Genomic DNA, 19720 nt, shown 5'->3' with positions numbered 1-19720 from the left:
GCCGCGGATGACGCCACTGCCCGCCGCCCTGACGTCACCGGCGGGCGCGTCATCCGGAACGTCTGCGGAGCGCCACGCGCAGCTGTGGGTCCGTTAGGTGCTGCTTTGTGGTTTTTCTGTCAGAGAAACACCTCCCTGAAGACAAGTGTCCTTACACATATGAAAAGACGTTCAACGTCATTTATGATAAAGGCGTCGGTGAACATGTAAAGCGAGACGCTGTGCAAAAAGACAAACGCGGTGCGGTCGGAAGGCCACGGTGCACGTCCCCTGTGGAGGGGAACTGGGCGAGTCTGACAGAACGGTGTAGGCGTCCATCTCTGGCCCAGTGTGCCAAATTGTGTTGGTGAACGTCTTAACATTTCACTTTCCTTGCATCTTTAAATCCCACTTGGTCAAGAATGTGTTTTTGGGGGGGGACTGGTAAGGTGATCGTAACCCTTGGCTTGGTGTCGCCCACACCACGCTCAGCCAGTGAGCGCACCGGCCATCCCTATATAGAATCCGAACCCGCGGCCTCAGCGCTCCCAGCGCCGCTGTGCGCCCAGCTCCGCACTCTCCCGAGTGAGCCACAGGGTCGGCCCTTGGTCAAGAATGTTTTGAAAATCATTTTTTAAAAAGGCCTCGTTGCTTCACAATAGGGCACTGTCCACGTGCAGAAAAGGAAGGAGATTCTGCACCCCCTATGAACTAAAAATCAGAGAGGAAAGCAAAAGGCAGCACCCGCCAAAGCAATGAACTTCTGGAGCTGAATGGAGCTCACCACGATGAACAGGCCCTAGGGAACACCTAGTAAGGGTGTCAGGGTGGGGGTGCCGGGCCTGCCACTCAGATTTCCCCTTCAGGACTGAGGACTCACTTGCCCAGTTGGTGGGTGTGTAGGTGTTAGAGTGGACATGACTGAAGCCATGTTGGGACCTAAAACCCGCTTAGGCTTTGGGAAATTTTTTAAGATGCAGGTGTTTTTCTCTTCGCTTTCCTCCCATTCCCTAACTTCCTTATCTGGCTAGCTAAGCAGGAAAAAAAGGTTGTTGAAAGCTAATCAGTAACTTGAAAAACTAACATTTCTTCTTTGAGATTTGCAGATTCCGAGAAAAAGCAGACCACTGGCAATCACAAGGTAAAACGCATGGCCAGCTCCAAGATAACCAGCTCCAAGATAACCNTTTCCCCTTCAGGACTGAGGACTCACTTGCCCAGTTGGTGGGTGTGTAGGTGTTAGAGTGGACATGACTGAAGCCATGTTGGGACCTAAAACCCGCTTAGGCTTTGGGAAATTTTTTAAGATGCAGGTGTTTTTCTCTTCTCTTTCCTCCCATTCCCTAACTTCCTTATCTGGCTAGCTAAGCAGGAAAAAAAGGTTGTTGAAAGCTAATCAGTAACTTGAAAAACTAACATTTCTTCTTTGAGATTTGCAGATTCCGAGAAAAAGCAGACCACTGGCAATCACAAGGTAAAACGCATGGCCAGCTCCAAGATAACCAGCTCCAAGATAACAGCCAGCTAGACTGCATAAAAAAGCTGACTCCCTACTAAATCTTCCCAGGTTCACTCCCTCCACCTTCTACTTAAACACCCCTCCCTAAATCTGAGCCTTTGAGATGGTCTAATCTTCCACCTCCTTCAGGTTGCCAGCTTTCCTGAATAAAGCTGCCTTCCCTTTTCACCAACATTTGACTTTTGAGTCTTTTGTTTCTGTTTGGCAGCGGGCAGCCGGACTTAGGTGTGATAACAGGCAGCTAATAGCCTTCAGCCAAAGAGAGCTGCTGCTTGGTGCAAAGTTGAATATATTTGACCCCTTCTACCGGGCTTGGGGCAGCCATTCATCTTGACTGGAATTAACAGATATTCCAGGTATGCGTTCTCTTGCAAAGGTAGTACAGAGAGTACCCATGTACCCTCACCCAGTTCCCCCAATGGTTTATATTTATATTATATTTTATGTGAGCTCACATAAAATATAGCATCAAAGCAGCCCCACTGGGGCTCCATCCTGCTGGGAACCCCTCAGAAACTGCCCATGGCAGTGGCGAGGAAACTGGGGTAAAGTCTACTAGGTATAGAACTTAAGAAAGTTTGTAAAAAAATAGAATTTAAAGATAATACGAATTCTTCCATGAACTTTTTGAAGACACCTCGTATTTAAAAGTGATGTGACAAGTTTATTTAATATGTAAATATGCCAGAAATTACATCCTTCCTACTACCTAAATTTGTAATGAAATGTTTTAAATATCAATTTAAACATGTATAAGGGGGTATGAAATGTATGGGTTTTTAAAATTATTTTAGGATATCCTCAAGCAAAAGAGTTTAAAGACCAGAACTCTCAGGTTTTTCTACTCAGAAGGTGGTCCAGCGACAGGTAAAATCAGCATCACCTGGGAGCTTGTTAGCAATGCTGAGTCTTAAGCTCCTCCCCAGACCTATTTAATTAAAACGTGCATTTCCCAATATCTCCAGGTGACTTATAAACAAATTAAAGTTTGCTCATAAGGCAGGCCTATTTACTTAAAAAGCTTTTTAAGTAAAAAAAAAAAGCCTTTGAAATCATGCTCTAGAGTCCAATCGGTGTGTGCAAGTTTCAAAACTAGAAATTTTAAGAAGATAACTCCATATTTATACTACTATAATTCTCTCTTCGGCTACAGAATTTCTATTTTGTATTTGATCCTAATTTTAATAGGTTCGTGGGTTTATTACAATGAATGTTTTAGTGACTTTCTAGAAGCAGGTAGGGTATAAATAATATATGGGCCAAGCATGTAATCATAATGCAGCACTTGTTTTGTGCTGCTAGACCTTTCAATGGCTCAGTCAAGTTACCCTGGCTGCGGGTGGTATATCAGCACCAGTTTTTCCCATGTCTTTCTAGCAATAGATTATCATACAGTATTTCACTAAATAGGTATAAAGACATAATAAAGTGGTTCTTTTTTTATATACATTGTATTATCTCGGGCCGGCCTGTTGCTCACTCGGGAGAGTGTGGTGCTGATGTTGCCGGTCCCGGTCCGGTACGGGCGCGACACTGAGGGTTGCGATCCGTTGCCGGACACGAAAAAAGACAAAAAGGAAAAAAAAAAAAATCCATCTTAGGGCCAGCCCATGGCTCATCTGGGACAGCGTGGTGCTGACCACACCAAGTCAAGGGTTAAAATCCCCTTACCGGTCATCTTTAAAAAAAAAAAAAAGACATTGTATTATCTCAAAGAACACAAGTTCCACGAAGAGAGGGATGTCTGCCTGCTGCATTCCCTGTTGCACCCCAGCACCTAGAAGAATGCCTGGTCCAGAGTAAACACTCAGTTGTTGATTGAATGAGCACAACAGATGAGTCAAATTGTTTCCTGCTGTAAAAACTAGGGAATCTTTTCTCCAGCATGGACTGTATTTTGTGATCCCATCAGAAGTCTCCGCTGCTCTTTTTTGCCACTTTCAATGTGTTCTTTCCCTCATTTTTTGTCTCTTTATTGTCTTTGTGATTTAAATCTCTTTTGCCTTCCTGACCACCCTCACCAGAGTAAACACAACAGCGATCCCTCTAACCCCAAATCAGTGCTTTCAACACCTGGGAGTGTGTTCACATAGGACGGATAAGGTATCCCACCGTTCCTTCCCCAATCCCAGCCTGACAGTTACCAAGAATCTGTTAGAACATAGATTACAACAGGGCACATGATGCAAGAAGTATCAGGACAGCTGTAGGCCAAAGCCATAGGAGCGGACAGACATGGAAAAGGCAAAATTGGAAGCTGGGAAGGAGTGTCTCTCAATGACAGAAGGGCCGACAGGAACAGACGGGCAAGCTGGCCTGGAGAACTGGACCCAGACACTCAGGCAAATGGACTGGACATCAGAAGTTAGGAACCCACCCAAGCAAGGTGTCAGGACCACACTCTACATGGGCAGCAAGGAGGGGCTTGATACAGCTTAGCCAAAGTCAGTTCGTACCAAGCACGGCTCTCTGTGAATGTTTTACTGAGAAGACAATCATGTCAGATTGTCTGTTCGGAGTAGGAATTAGGTTGGCAAAGGCTCCAGGAGGAGCAGTCCCTGTAGTCTACCAGGACCTAGCGAGTTTGGCAAATAATTGCCAACAGTGTGCTTTACCTCAAGTGGTTGTGTGACAGAGTCTTAACTGGGTGACAGCTTACATTTCTAATGTTCGGGGTCTTGTCACTCCTGCAACTCAGCAGCAGAGGAGTCACAAAGAATTAGGAATTGTCATAAAGGGAGGAAGACACGACACTCGTGTTATAGAACACTGTGGTTTTATTTCTTACTGCACTTCACATAATTCCATGATGTTCCAAACTTGTGCTCCTATGCCACTATGTTGAAGGACTAGGGGACTTTTTAATCCTTTTTTAATTAAAATGATTTCTTTTCCTTTAATCGGCTTTCCATAGATAACTCTAACTCTGGGAAGACAGTTTCCAAATACCACTGAAATGACTTGCAGCCCAACCGTTTCCTTAATGCAACACGCTCACTAATGTTTCCGTAGGTCATGAATTTCAGACCAGGTCTTCGAAGAAAAACCTCCTCCTAAATGAAAATAAGGAGTAATTTCATTAACCAAACAAATCTTTGGTAATAAAATCATGATATCTAACATGGAAGCTTATATTCTCATCATCTGAACTAAAAAAACCTTGGATTTCTTCTGTACAGGGAATGAGAGCCGAGACACACCCTGGGACCTCAGACTGACTCACCCAGCATATACATAGTCGCAGTGTGTGCTGTGGGACAGTGACAGGTCACATAGCAGGATCCAGGAAGGTGGGATTCTGCTTCTTGGGAGCCAAAGAACCACAGCCACCTGTTGTAGCCCTTTCCTTCTCCTACTCTCTCAACAGTACTCAAGGACAAAACCCCTCACCCCCTAGTCCCAATCAGTACTTTCATCTTTCCAGCACTGGGGGGTGGTGGTGAATCAGCTCTGGGTTCCAATTCTGCCTCTGCCATTACTTACCCTTGCCACCTCGGGTGAGTACAGGCTCCTCCCCTCATGAGGTTGTGGTGAGGACTGAACACCTTAATATGTGCAAAGCCCCTGGGAGAGTAAGTGTCATGTCCGTTCTGGTCATTACTGTCACCACATCTGGTTTGTTTCTTATGTGCTGTGACTTAAGGAAGCACCAAAGATGAATGTCTAATGGACTCCATAGGCCCCATGTTAAAAAGGTATTCAGAGTAGACTGAATCCTCTTTGAAAGCAGGACCCTTGTGTGTTCATCTGAGTGTCCACAGTGGCTGGCATATAGGATAGTAATAGTGTTAAGTGAGAGAGGACACTTGCTCATCCAAATAAGCGAATTGTGGGCATGCCATGCATCCCTGGGGACCCTGGACCACTGTAAATGTTTGCCATCGAGTTCTGCCACCTCTAGTTCCACAGGGTGGATTGGCACAGGGATGGGCCTGAAGGCAGGGGAGGAAGTTATCATTTTGGAAGAAGTGAAGACATGGATGACCTTAGGCAGCATCTCCCAGTCCAAAGCCCTCTCTTGCCCCGTCACTCATGAAATTTCCTGATGTGCTGTGTCAGACAATCCGTTGACTTTATACCTCACATTATGTGCTTTTAAGCTAACTTTTTGGTACCATATCCTTTATGAAATTCAGTGAGCCACTCAGTAAATACTGTCTTCAATTCAATTGTTTAGATGCATGACCAGAGTTCACAGAAAAAAAACAAACATAAAAGTAAGCTCAAGATCTCTCATAATTAAATTCATTTTTAAACAATGAGATATAATTTTAACTTATTAGAAGAAATAAAAAGTTTAATTATAACCAAAGTGGGGAGACAGGCACTTTCATACACATTTGATGACAATGTGAATGACACATAGACAGTGAAGGACAGTTTAGATAGGATCTGTCAGAATTTAAAAGGCATTAAAGTATGACCCAATAAGTCCATGCCTTGAGATTTAGTTCAAAGACATATTTGCATAAATGTGCAAAAAGATATGTGTAAAGGATGTTCATTTCAGCATTGTTAGGAAATAACAAAAAGCTGAGACGATTAGAATGATTATCGATAGGGACCATTTATCAATGGAATCAATTTTGGAAGATTCATTCAAAGGAATTATTTAAAAGCATGAGATATTTATATGTTCTGATTTTGAAAGATGATTTGAAAGTATGTTTTCAAAATATACTAACAAATGAAAAAAAATCAGAACAAAATGTAGTACAAATCTGGTTACCTAAAAGAAAAGATATTCTTGTGCATGTGTGTATTAACAAGTGATTAGAAGAGCAATTCAGTGATCACTTTTGAGGGTGAAACTATGAGCTTAGAAAGCTTGATTTTCACTTTATATTTCCCAGTAATGTTATGATTTTTTTAATGAGTATATTTTACCTCTTTAAAATAATTTTTTTTAAAAAATCAGGAAATATAACAAAGTGCATAAAATATAAATGTGCAACTTAATGAATTACTGAAAAATCAACCCCCGTAGCCCTGGACTAGGTCCAGAAGCCCCTGCCTAACTTTTCCTGATCATAGCCCTTTCCCTTGTTTGAAACGCTAGTTTTGATTTTGTGTTCATTCCTTTGCTTTTCTTTCTAGCTTTGATATCTAATTATGCATACACAAGTTATATGGTTTATTTTTACCCACTTTTAACTTTCTAGAAAAGGAATAATACAGTATATATTCTGTTGTGTTTGGCCGCTTGCATTCACTATTACGTCTTTAGGATTTATCTATGCTGTTGCCGTATGCATTTACCTATGTCTGTAAGATTTACCAATGCTGTTGTTTAATTTTCATTGCTGTATAGAATTACAACGACAAAATATATCGCACTTATCCATTCTACTCTTGATGAGCATTTGGGTTGTATTCAGTTTTGGCTAACACAAACAATACTGTTTGTAAACATTCTTGTTCCTGTGTCCTGGTGCACAAAAGCATGCATATCTGTAGCATATATACTGAATGGAATTGCTGGATCATTGGATGTTCTTATCTTTTACTTTAGTAGATGCTGCCAAACTTTTTCAAAAGTGACCTTGTAATAATTAACACTCCCACAAGCAGCATCTGAGAATTTCTATTGCTTGCCAGTACTTGGTCCTATCAGACTTTTAAAATTTTGCCAATATTGGTGGTGATGTAGAAATACCTCATTGAGGTTTTAATTCACATTTCCCTGATGGTAAGAGAAATTTGGTGTTATTATTTTCACAATGTAAAACTTCAATTAAAGAAACATAAGATGAAGACTGGAACACACATTATCACAGAGAGATTCTTACACATTTGTATTCATTTGTTGTGGTGCCTGGTCCTCATTTGTTTGTACATGGCTTCTGGATAGATGAGCAACCTTTTAGGACCTGGCAAGGGGTTTAACTCTTGGGGAAATGCACAGAAGAGGGGCATAGCTTTAATAAAGAATTCAATTGGCTATAGGTAGAAAAGAAAAGTGGAGGTTCTCACGTGACCCCCAGACCAGCAGCATCCACATCACGTGGGAAGTTGGTAGTGGAGGAAAAGAATCTAAAGAGTTGCAAGTGGGGATGGGGGAAGGAAGAGGCTGTTGCTTTAGGGGACAATTCTTTGGTGGGGGGAATAGATCTAGGGAAAAAAAAGACTTTTCATGTTGGTTGATTTACTTCTAAGAAATTTGAGTTTCCCTAGAAATTAAAAATTTTGAAAATTAGATGCAAGTGTAGCAGCTTTCACTAATTGATAATAGGGTTGGGGACGGGTGAATGCGTGATTCTGGAGGTGTGCTATTAAATTAAGGAAAACAGAGAAAAGAACAAAAATTGGATCTGGAAACTCCACAGAAGGCTTCTTCAGAACAAGTACTGCTCTGTGTTCTCATGCATCTGTCCAAATCAGAGATGTGTTCCTCACCTTATATTCATCCAGCCAAACGTGCACCAACCTTAGATAGTTATGTGTTATGGCATTCATGACTGCAGACTTTCTTTCAGTGTGTTTCTTAGTGATATGTCCGACTCGAGAGCAGAGGTTTATAAAGAGTTGGCCTCCACACATCCAGATCTAGACATAAGAACAAAAAACATATTAATGCATTTTTGCTAGTAGTAGGAAATTGCTGGATCTTTTTACAAACATAATAATAGCTAATGTTTATTAAATTTCTTCTTTCATTTAATCCTCACAACTGCCTTATAGTGTAAATACTGCTGCTATTCACATTTCACAGATGAGGAAACTAGCAGATTGGTGAAGTTTGCCCAGTGACACAGAACAGTTCAGTGGCAGAGCACAGGGCTCACATTTAGGAAGTCTGGCCAAGAGCCAGCACTTTGAATACTAACTTTTTTTAGTACACAAAAGTAAAATACAGTCATTGAAAAATTGGCAAAAACAGGAAAGCACACAGGAGAAAATAAAATTCACTTCTCGTTCTAACATTCTGAGATAGTCAATATTAACTCAGGTATATATGTAGACACATATACACACATTAAGACAAACTTTTTCATCTGATGTTATGTGAAATTATTTTTAAAGTCTTATATTGTTTGGACATTTTGGCAGTTTCCAATTTTTATTATTATAAAAAATACCACAAAGAATGTTCTTGTAATAGAAGTCTTGTGCACATGATTTATACATCTTATGGTATACTTGCCATGATTCTTATTTTCTCTCATTCAGTGGTTCTCCCACAGTCCCCAGACCAGCAACATCAATATCACTTGGGAACATACTAGAAATGCAAATCCTTGGGCCCACCCAGACCTACTGAACCAGAAACTCTGGGGCTGGGGTTCAGAAATCTGTATTTCGGCCAGCTGTTTAGGTGATTCTGATGCATGATTAAGTTTGAAAACCACTGTTCTAATCAATCAAGACCATATATCCCAGTTTTACAGATATTTTCTTAGAAAACCCACTTAATCATTTAGAGAACAGTAATAGAAAATTAAGACCTTCACTGAAAAGAATACTCAGAAGTGTTGTGGTGAGATATATCACTCAGTCAGAAGGGATATTAGAGAAAATGGAAAAGCTCAGTCAGTCAAATGAGATTATGTTAAAGAAAACAGGAAAGCAGAACTTCTGAAATAACAAGAGACCTAAGACACTGGTGCAACTAACTCTATAGTTCTTTAGAAATACCCAGAAATATCCCCACAAAATGTCTAGGAAAAACTTCATCAAACTCCTTCTTTAAAAATGTACAGCACAGTAGAAAAAGCCCTGCACCAGAAGTCCAAAGAATTAGATTCTTTTATCAGCCCTGCCAATGCTTTTGATTAGACATATACTCTCTGTATTAAGAGCTAAATAGTTGTTTATTTAAGCTACTATTTTGGGGTGCTTAGCTATGCAGCAAAAGCTAACAGAAACTATCTATAATGTTTTATTCCCTTTTTAAAAAGTGAAAATTTAATATGGAAAATAATTAATATCCATTTAACAGGGTGGGTAATAACTACAGTGGGTACTAAAAAGTGTTTATTACTTTTGGTACATTCCTATATGTTTGAAATGTTTCTTAATTTAAAAAAAAATCTGGCTATGAGCACAGATGGTAAACAAAAGTCAGCTCATAAAAGACATAAAGGGGGAATAAAAGTAAAATTTTCATAAAAATTTTTTATCAAAAAGCAAACTGAGGAAAGCAATAGCAATTTATCCCACTCTTCATAGGGTCCACATGGTTGCTTTTTTTTACTCTTGATTCAGATTTATTCTCAAAAGGGACGTGGTCCATCTGAGCATGCCTCTTGCTCTGTTCCTTGTCCATGTAGGTGATGGTCAGCTTTCTTCTGCAGATACACTGCTGGAAGTAGTCTGTGCAGCTTCCAGTTTCTGTTATTATGTTTACTGGTAGTATTTTCCCATTGAGCATTAGTATAATGTGGTGGTTAAGAGCACAGAATCTGGGTCTAGTCTCCTTGGTTCAAATCCAATATGAGCTGTGTGATCTGGGTCAAGTTACTGGAATTACTCAACATATTTGTGCCTTAGTCTCCTCATCTGCAAAATGAGAATAATGTACTCACCCCTGGGATTATTATGAGCATTAGATAACTTGGTATTTGTAAACTGCTTAGAGTCTGTGCTGTAAAATCAGAGTGTATCTCTGTTGTATCAGTGTGGCAGATCGCAAAAGCGGCCATATACTCATTTCATCCCTACATGCACATTTCTTTGCAGTGTAACTATGCACCTCATCCCATCAGGAGGTGGAGTTTATTTCTCCATCTCTTGACTCTGATCTTGGCCTCATAATTTGCTTTGGTCAATGGGACATAAACAAACATGATGAAGGCAGATGCTTAGACAGTGTTTGCAGCTGGTGAGACTTGCCCTCTCCGGCTACTCTTGGGAACATTGTGACCTCTTCAGTGTGAATGAGCCTGGGCTAGCCTGCTTAACCGTGAGAGGCAAGTGACCAAGTCACCTCATTGCCCCAGCTATCACCAAGCCAATTTCCAGACACCTAAGTGAAGCCATCCAAGACTACCCAGCTCTAGCTGAGCCTCCAGGTGAACACAGACATACAAGTGACACCAGTAGAAACCAGCCATCTGGCTAAGACCAGAAGAAGTACTTCAGCAACATAATGAATTGTGAGATATAACAATTGTTCATTGTCTTAAGCCACTATGTTTTGGGATAGTTTGTTATACAGCAAAAGCTAACTGATAAATTACGGAGCAATTTTCTCCTAAGACCAGTTGTATTTACTTGAGTAAATAAGTCCTCCATCCACTTAGTTACTCATTCCAGAAACTTGGTGTGATAGATCAGAACCTTGTTCAGTAAGCATTAGATTAGATTTCACTCTATATGTACAAAGGTAACCATTTAAAAAAACATAGTCTGAATTACCCTTAGTGAAAGTTCCAAATTTTCTCCTCCCCAGAGATTCATGCCTTTGTCGTACTGTCCAATCTCATTAAAATAATGCCTATATATAGCAAAAATTCCTCCAGCCATTGCAGGTGACCTAGAAAGTGGACATAAATATTAAACTGATTCCACAGAGAGTCATTATGGGTTTCCTTAAAATTATATTAAATATTAGTGATCACTTACGAGTTGAAAACTAGAAAACAACCATATTAATACTAAAATTTCCTAAGTATATGTTTAAGTATGTACAAACTACTAAATTAAAACCACAGTTACCTGTAAGTGAGCAATAACTCTTACTCAGCTCTCACCAAATTAAGTAAGAAACATATTCTGAATGTTGTCTTGATGGGAAGGAAAATGATGCTTAGGTTATGAGTTTCCCATGAAGATGATGATTAAATTGGGTAGCAGAGTTTAGAGCTCTCCCTTTCTCAGGGCGTTAAGTAAATTGTAATATTTACTTCTGGAAAAATCATAATGTCACAAAGCATCTTTTTTTTTTTGGTCTACCAATAGTAGGACCCAATAATACCAAATTAAGTAGTATAAAAATAATTACAAATTTGTTCATTCATTGATTTGTTCACAAAAGAGTTTATTGAGCACCTACGATGTGTTAGGGATAAATTGGTGAAGCAACAGGTGAGAAAAACCCCACCCAGCTCAGGTGGGGTGAGGATAGACACAGGGAGACAAGTGAGAGCTTTGCAGTGGTCCCAGAGAAAAACAATGGTCCCAGATAAGGGGACAGCAACAAAGGTGGTGAGATGTGGTTGAATTCCTGGTATATTTTGAAGATGGAGCTAAGAGATTTGCTTCTGTGGGATGTGGGCGGAAGAGAAGACTCAAGGCTGACTCCAGCGTTTTTGGCCTAAGCACCTGGCAGATAGAGCTGCTGTCCTGTGAGATGGGAAATACAGTGGGTGGTGCAGGTGTTTAGAAGGAAGATTCAGTTCTGGCCATATCTGAGATGTCTATTCAGCATTCAAGTGGAGATGCCAAATAGGCAGTTGGATGCAGGTGGATATGTGAGTCTGAAATTCTGAGAGAGGCTGGGACAAGATACACAAATTCGGGAGTTGTCAACATGGGACAGATGAGAATCCCTGTGTGAGAGTGGCGGCGAGGAGAGGACCTGGCACTGAGCCGTGGGCACTTGAGCATGCAGACGGTGGGGGGAAGAGGAGGAGCTGGCAGAGGAGGCGGGAAGGAGCAACCGCTGAGATAGGAGGGCGACCCAGAGACTGTCATGTCCTGGAGGCCCAGGGAAGAACATGTGCCAAAGAGATGAACTTTTTGGATAAGACCTCAAAAGCACAAGTAACAAAAGTGAAATAGACAAATAGAATTACATCAAACTAAAAAGCTGCTGCACAGCAAAGAAAACAACAGAGTGAAGTGACAACCGACAGTCTGGGAGGAAATATTTGCAAATTATACATCAAATGAGGGGCTAATATCCAAAATATACAAGGAACTCAAACTACTCAATAACAAGAAAACAAATAACCCTATTAAAAAATGGGCAAAGGACTTGAATAGACATTTCTTAAAAGAGGAGAGATACCTGCATTCCCACGTTTACTGCAGCTCTACTTACAGTAGCCAAGAGAACCAACTTAAATGTCCATTGACGGGGCCGGCCCGGTGGCGCACTAGAGAGTGTGCTGCTTGGGAGTGTGGGGGCGCTCCCGCCGAGGGTTCGGATCCCATGTGGAGACCGGTTCCCGCTTACTGGCTGAGCGTGGTGCGGGCGCAACACCGAGGGTTGCGATCCCATTACCGGTCAGTAAAAAAGACAAAAAGGAAAAAATAAAATAAAAAAATAAATGTCCATTGACGGACAACTGGATAAGGAAACTGTGGTATATAGACACCATGGAATACTACTCTGCCATAAAAAAGAATGAAATTCTGCCATTTGCAGCAACACGGATGAACTTGGAGAAAATTATGTGAAGTGAAATAAGCCAGACACAGAAAGAGAAATACCTCATGCTCTCACTCACAATTGGGAGCTAAGAAAATAAACAAATAAAAAAAAGAAAGAAAGATACAACAATCACAATGATTGATTGAACTTTCACAAGGAGAGAACAGAACTGAGGCCGTCAGAGGTGGAAAAGGGGGAGAGCAGGGGGTTTGTGAGAAATTGGTGAAGGGCCACAAAAATGATTACATTGTATAATGATAAATATAGTACTAAAAAAAGAAACAAATAACAAAACATTTCTCTTCATTAAGCCTAAGAAATCAAAGAGATAATCTCTGAAAGCTTTGTATTTTCCAGGTCCCAAGACACATACGCTATTCCTCCACAACCAGAAATCTCACCGGATCAGTTTAGCAGGTCCTTCGGGTCTATTTATCTCATAAGAGAAAACATTATCCCATTTAAATTGCAGGTCCCAGTCAAAAGTTCCCCTTACAATGGGAGAGGGTATATATTCCAGGGTGATCTCATTAATGACATCTATCATAGGACACACTACTATTTTGGGGTCTTTGTTGATGGCATACAGCAAGGGCTCCAGCCAGACTCTGTTCACCTCACAGTGGCTATCCAGGAACACCAGGACGTCCCCTGGGGAGGCAAGAACAGGTTAATGTTAGTCCATATGGATAGAACGTATGACAGCCCAAATCAGAGTTCAATAAAATGACTGTTGATCATTTATTATATGTTTGGCTCTTATGGTGCTTTTTAGTGGGGGAGACAAAAAATACACACTTTATTATGTACAAGAATGTGGGATATCACATGCCACAGAGGTTCAGAGGAAGCCAGTGAGCTGTGGGCTATGGAGTGGTTGGGGAAAATTCGAAAGAAGCAGATAGAACTGAGCTAGTCTTCAATTTTTAAAAAATCATTTTATATTCAAGTTGAGTAATCAAATAAATTTAGCAAATTTTTATTGAGAAGATACCTTCTCAGGCATTCATTTTGGTGCTTGGGATGCGAAGATGTATAATTATTTTTGCTCTTGAATTCAAGCTTGAATGAAGGTCTATTCTGCCTAGAGAACAAGTCAATAATTGGCATGCAGAAAGCAAAAAATGTGCGTTGTCAAAGTATATCCTATGGGCTCAAATTAGAAGGGACCTCAGAATTCAGCTAGCAGAGTTTAGACGTTTTCTTGCAGCCAACATGCAATCATGAGGAAAATATGAAAAACATCCCATGTTTAGATCAGAAGACTTAATATTGTTAAAATGGCAATAATCCCCAAATTGATCTACAGATTTAATACAATTCCTATCAAAGTCCCAGATGGCCATTTTGCAGATATTAATCCTAAAATTCATACGGAAATGCAAGGAACACAGATAAGCCAAAACAATCTTGAAACAGAAAAAGTTGAAGGACTTCCTGATTTCAAGACTTACTACAAAACTACAATAATCAAAACAGTGTGATGCTGGGGTAAGGACAGACAGATAGACCAAAGGAATAGAACTGAGTGTCTGGAAATAAACCATATGTCTATGGTCAATTGAGTTTTCACATTGTTACCAAGACAATTCAATGGAGAAACAATGGCCTTTTCAATAAATGGTGCTGAGACAACTAGATATCCACATACAAAAGAATGAAGTGGGATGCCTGGCTCATACCCTACTCAAAAATTAAAAGTCGAATGGATCATAGAACTATATGTGAGACCTAAATCTATAAAACTCAGAAGAAAACATAAGCATAAATTTCATAACCTTGGGTTAGACAATGATTTCTCAGATATGACACTAAAAAAAATTGGGCTTCATCAAAACTAAGTACTGTTGTGCTTAAACAGACACCATCAAGAAAGTGAAAAAAAATCCACAAAATGAGAGAAAATATTTGCAAATCATATGTCTCATAAAGAATTTGTGTCCAGGTTTATACAAAGAACTCTTACAACTCAATTATAAAAAGACAAATAACTTGATTAAAAATGAGCAAAGGATTTGAATAGACATTTCTCTAAAGATATACAAATGGCTATTAAGCACTTGAAAAGGTGTTCAACAGCATTAGTCATCAGGGAAATGTTAATCAGCATCACAGTGACATATCACTTCACATTCACAGGATGGCCATAATCAAACAGACAGACAATGGCAAGTGTTGGTAAGGTTCTGGAGAACTGGAACTCCTGTCCAGTGCTGATGGGAGTGCTGGACAGGAGAGGAGGCGGCGGGAAGGTTCTTTCTTGCCTGGACCTGTGCTAAGGTAGCTTGGAGCTCTCTAAGAGCTCTTCTCCTCTTATAATGTGTCTGTGCATGGCTATTATGAGGACCCCTTTTTCTGTTCCTGGTGGTCTCTTATCTGCAGTTCCCATAAAGTGGGCAAGTGCATTCTATTCTGGCAGTCCAGACTCACTCCTGAGTCCTTAGGATCCTGTGTTCTATCTCCAATTCTCCTCTGCTGAGACCTGTCCATCCTTGCAGATAGTCCTACTTGACACGGCCCTGTGAAATGCCCTTAAAATGACCCATTTCCTTTGGTTCTAGTTTACCATTCTGCAAACGTCCCTCTGATCACTCAGTTTTGGGAGGAAAGCTGGTAGTACAAGCAGGGACCCTCCAGTGAGCTGCTCCGATCCCCTCAGGACTCAGCCCCCCAGCAGCATGGACTGCTGATGGCCCACAGCTCAGTTCCTCCCTGGGGACTGTCCTTGGCTGACAGTGGCTACCATATCTGAGGTGATGATGCCTCCCAGGGGAGGGGAATGTGGGAGTGTGTGTGTGGCAGGGAGGTACTAGACACGGGCATTCGGGCCCAGGGCAGGGCCCCTTCACAGGCAACCTGCACAGGGGTCCTCGCCAGCCCCCTGAGCCCTTCTGAGAGCTGCACCATGGTCAGGAGCTCTTCAATCCAAACCTCCTCTCTCTCTCTGTCCCTCCATGTGTGTCAGGCCAGAAGCTGCAGCCCACACTTCTCCCTCTCCCCTTTTCCTTCACAGGCATTTCCTCCACTAAACCCTTTCTCTTGTCATTTCATCAGGGCCCCAAACTGCCCCTGTCCTGGCTTCAGAGGTCCCCGGGGTGGGCACTGCAGCTCCACTCCCCCACCCCGTCCAGCCTTGCTCTCTTTGCTTCTGTACAGGAGTGGCTCCCAGCGGGTCTCCTACACGTAAAACTCCACGTCAGAGTTTGTATCAGGGGAACTCAGCCTGTGACGGGGCCTGACACTGTGGCCCCTGCAAAAGACGATCTTCCATTTGAAATAACAAATTGACATTTTGAAGCAGAATACTTTCAGAGGCAAAAGGAGATGAAAGGCCCCTGTGGCTGGAATACACGTCCACTCTTCTCATGAAGCAGCAGACACAGGGAGGGTCTCCAGGAGGCTTATTTCTGCTTGGGAAGAAAGATCTTGTGACATGATCACTGGCTCCTGTCCCCCGTGAATGCTCATACCTGAAGCACGAGATGCCCCGATCATCCTTGCTCGAATCAGCCCCTCTCTCTTTTCATTTCTTATTAATTTAATCTTTCCCCGGAACTTTTCCAAGTGATGTTCTAGCTTTTCTTTCAAATCATCTGGAAAAATATCCAACACTTGACAATTTATAAACTGCAACTACAGAAATTAAAAAAATGTATCCTCATTATGATTGGTTCCTAAAAACCATGCTATTCCACAGAAGTTCTAACTTTAAAAGAAAATTTTATCCTGTGTTAAGGGAGAGAAAGAAAAATAATTCATCATCAAAATCAACTGTAAATATTTTTGATTTTAATAAGTCATTATTGAAATTCTAATAGAAGAAGCGTGAGTTACGGAGCTTTGGTGCAATCTGATTTTGCTACTAACCGCGGTAATTGTACTACAATCAACTGGGTTTCTAACTTTGTAGTAACACTTACGCTAGTGATTGAATCACTCATGTCTGATTCCTTAGCTGTAAGAAGGGATGGGCACCACGTTCCTGGCTGTACTCGAGTGAGAGGAAGAAATGTATCATCCAGCACAGAGCCTGGTACACCTCATAGTCACTCAATATTTGGAGATTAAGGTGATGATGATAAAGGAGACTGGGACCAAGTGGGACAGATACAGGTGCCTCTGAGGTCTAAATTCCTAACTCCTAGGCAATTGGGTCAGGAGGTTGGGTATCAACTGGAGCAGGTTCATGGTTATGTTGGCAGAAGGCGGGATCTCCTTCCTAGTCTTTAAAAGGAAGGGCCCTGCTCCGAGGCAGGGATACAGGCTGCACAGCTGCACTTGCAGGGTGGGGCAGCACCTCGGCTCATGTATCTGCAAACACCTCCCCAGCATCCAGGACACAAGGGGGCTCTGAGCCAGGCCCTGGAGGAGATAAAGCCAGCTGTGGCTGCAGTGATCGCTGACATGAAGTGGAGGGCCTGGGCTTTCAGATGGTGGTCACGGTGTTGGCTCACAGTCAAGGGGGAGCAGGACTGTGAAAAAAGTGGATGGCAGCAGGTCATGGACACGCCATTTGTGTAACTCAATGGGGGCAGTTCCCTGGGCCCCTGGTCCCTGCTCCCACAAGCTGAGGCAGCCCATTGGCAGTGCCTACGGGCATTAGCCACGAAAGACAGGCTTCAGTTTAAAAAATTGTCCTACAACCCATGAGGAAATCATTGTGAATTAAAGGCAAGAATGTGTCGATCCTGAGCTGCATCAGAACACAGAACACCCTGTCTCCTGTGTTTGAGGATCTGCATGGGTCAAAGGCTAAGCTCCTTGGTGGGGCAGGTGAAATCGCCACGAACTGGATGATACTGGATCAAGAAGTGGAAGTGTCTGGTCTGGCAGCTCACCTATATATGTCCTGGCCATCAGGAGTGATCCTCTAGTTTCTTATGAAAGGACCATGATGCATCATGAATCACTGTAGCAGGCCACCAGATGTGACGGACTGCATATTTGTATCCCCCCCAAATTCATATGTTGACATCTAATCCCCAATATGGTGGTACTTGGAGGTGGGGCCTTTCTTGGGGAGGTAATTAGGTCATGGGGATGGAGCCCTCATGAACGAGATTGGAGCCTTACAGGAAGAGGCCAGAGAGCTAGCTTGCTCTCTTCCCACCCTTGTGTGAGGACACAGCAAAGAGATGGCAGTCTGCAAACAAGCAAGAGTGCCCTCCCCAAGGACCTGGCCTTGCTGGCACCCTGATCTCACACTTCCAACCACCAGAACTGTAAGAAATAAATGTTTGTTGTTTAAGCCACCCAGTTTGTGGTATTTTATTATAGCAGCTGAGCTAAGACACCAGATGTGTTTCTAAACTCGTGATGTGGTCCTGAATGGCCGGGGATGGGGTCCTGTTCTGGAACTGCGTCCCTATGGTAGGATCCTTGTGCTTCCGGGGAGGAGATAGGACCCCACGGTCCGGCGTGTTGTCTCACCCTGTTCTTGCTTGTGGCTCTGCTCCTGACTTCCTGCCCTGCAAGGTGCCAAGGTGCATGGTGCTCAGCTCTTTGGAGCAGACAAGGCAGTGTGGGTGACATGCAGCAGGGAGGCTGGGACGTCCCTTTACACCCCTCCCATACACAAGCCTAGAGAAACAGTCCTGTACTCTCAGGTAGTGGTGATGCTCACAGAAATGCGGTTATGTACCATAGGTGTCCGGCCAGCATCTAAAATTCCAAAACCTAGCTGGCATAGCTTGAGTCACTCTCAGGAGTCACCGAGAGTCCCTTCCTCACAGGGTGAACTTCTGGGGACATCTTTTCTTCCCCCGCCTGTTCTTCTTCCTCCTGTTATCTCTTCTTTTCCTTCCCAGCTCGTAGTGGGTCAGATTCACAGCGCATTGGGTCAACTTTCAGGCCTGAAACTTATCCAACATTGACATCATTGCTTCAGTACTCCTGGCTTGTCTAAGTTTTGTACTCAGTTGTAAAACAGACAACTACTTTCAAATTCTAAGTGTGGACAACCAGATTTTGTGTTAGTATCGCAGTTCTCTCAAACCGGTAAGCATGGGGAAATAAGCACTTAACTGTAGTTGGTCCGATGAGAATTCTCTCATGTAAAGTACCTGGATCAGGTAATTTCCCTGCATTAAGCCCTTAACAGCTCCCCATATTCTTGAGATAAAATTCAATAATGCCCTTCATGAGAAATTCCCTTTTAATAACTCTGGTTTTATCCCCACCCCTCCCCCAACTCTACACTCATGCATAAACGACATAAAATACAGAATTCTTCTAAACTCACTGGGATAACCCCAACTCACCCTTCCGACCTCAGTTTAGATGTCACTTCTTCCTGAAGTGATCTCTAAAGATAAGTTTGGTGCCCCCACGTTTATCTCATGGAAGTGCTAACCCCCCACTAGCCCAAGCACCATAGGGACAGGGACCATGTCTCACACATCTGCCAGTGTTCCCACAGACCCAAGCATGGGGCCTACCTCAATACCCATCCCCAAATACTCTTTGGATGAAATACTCCAGCGCCATCAGGGAGAGCACCACCTTCCAAGTAGATTAGATAATTAACGTTCTGTCTTACCAAATTCGCTCATGTCATCTACCAAAATAACTTCTTCAAGGAAATGGGATGGAGTGAGATTTATAACACTGGACACTGTCCGAAACAAGGCATTAAATTCTTCATTGTGGAAGCAAATGACGACACTGGCGGTTGGTAGGTAAACTGAGTAATGCTTTTGGAGACACCTGCAGGCATAAGCAGAAGGAAGAAAGTGATTCGTCTGAAAGCCTCGAATGTTTTGGAGTCTCATTCATACACCTCTCCTTATTTTTATCTTTTCCATCTTGACTCCTTCAGTCAATGACTGTGGTAATAAGATGACAGTAGACCTAAAAATACAAAAATTAAGATACAAAAATTTCTTCAACTTCTTTGGTTGTTCTCA

At 42.2% G+C, this 19720-nt stretch overlaps 1 protein-coding gene across 1 annotated transcript; it reads right to left on the bottom strand.

The window, feature by feature from the left end:
• Positions 1-4374: 4374 nt before the first annotated feature.
• GALNTL5 (polypeptide N-acetylgalactosaminyltransferase-like 5) lies at positions 4375-19520 on the bottom strand (the record flags this gene model as incomplete). The annotated part of the gene is made up of 6 exons (XM_008583233.1): positions 4375-4551; positions 7895-8044; positions 10856-10973; positions 13217-13466; positions 16286-16408; positions 19354-19520. Coding segments are annotated over 6 exons (985 nt in total), but the record flags the coding sequence as incomplete, so codon positions are not given.
• Between the last annotated feature and the right edge of the window lie 200 nt (positions 19521-19720).

Source organism: Galeopterus variegatus, unplaced genomic scaffold, assembly GCF_000696425.1.
Source record: "Galeopterus variegatus unplaced genomic scaffold, G_variegatus-3.0.2 Scaffold2861, whole genome shotgun sequence".
Taxonomy (NCBI): Eukaryota; Metazoa; Chordata; class Mammalia; order Dermoptera; family Cynocephalidae; genus Galeopterus; species Galeopterus variegatus.
Note: the sequence above shows the minus strand (reverse complement) of the source record. Positions and strands in the feature narration are given on the sequence as shown.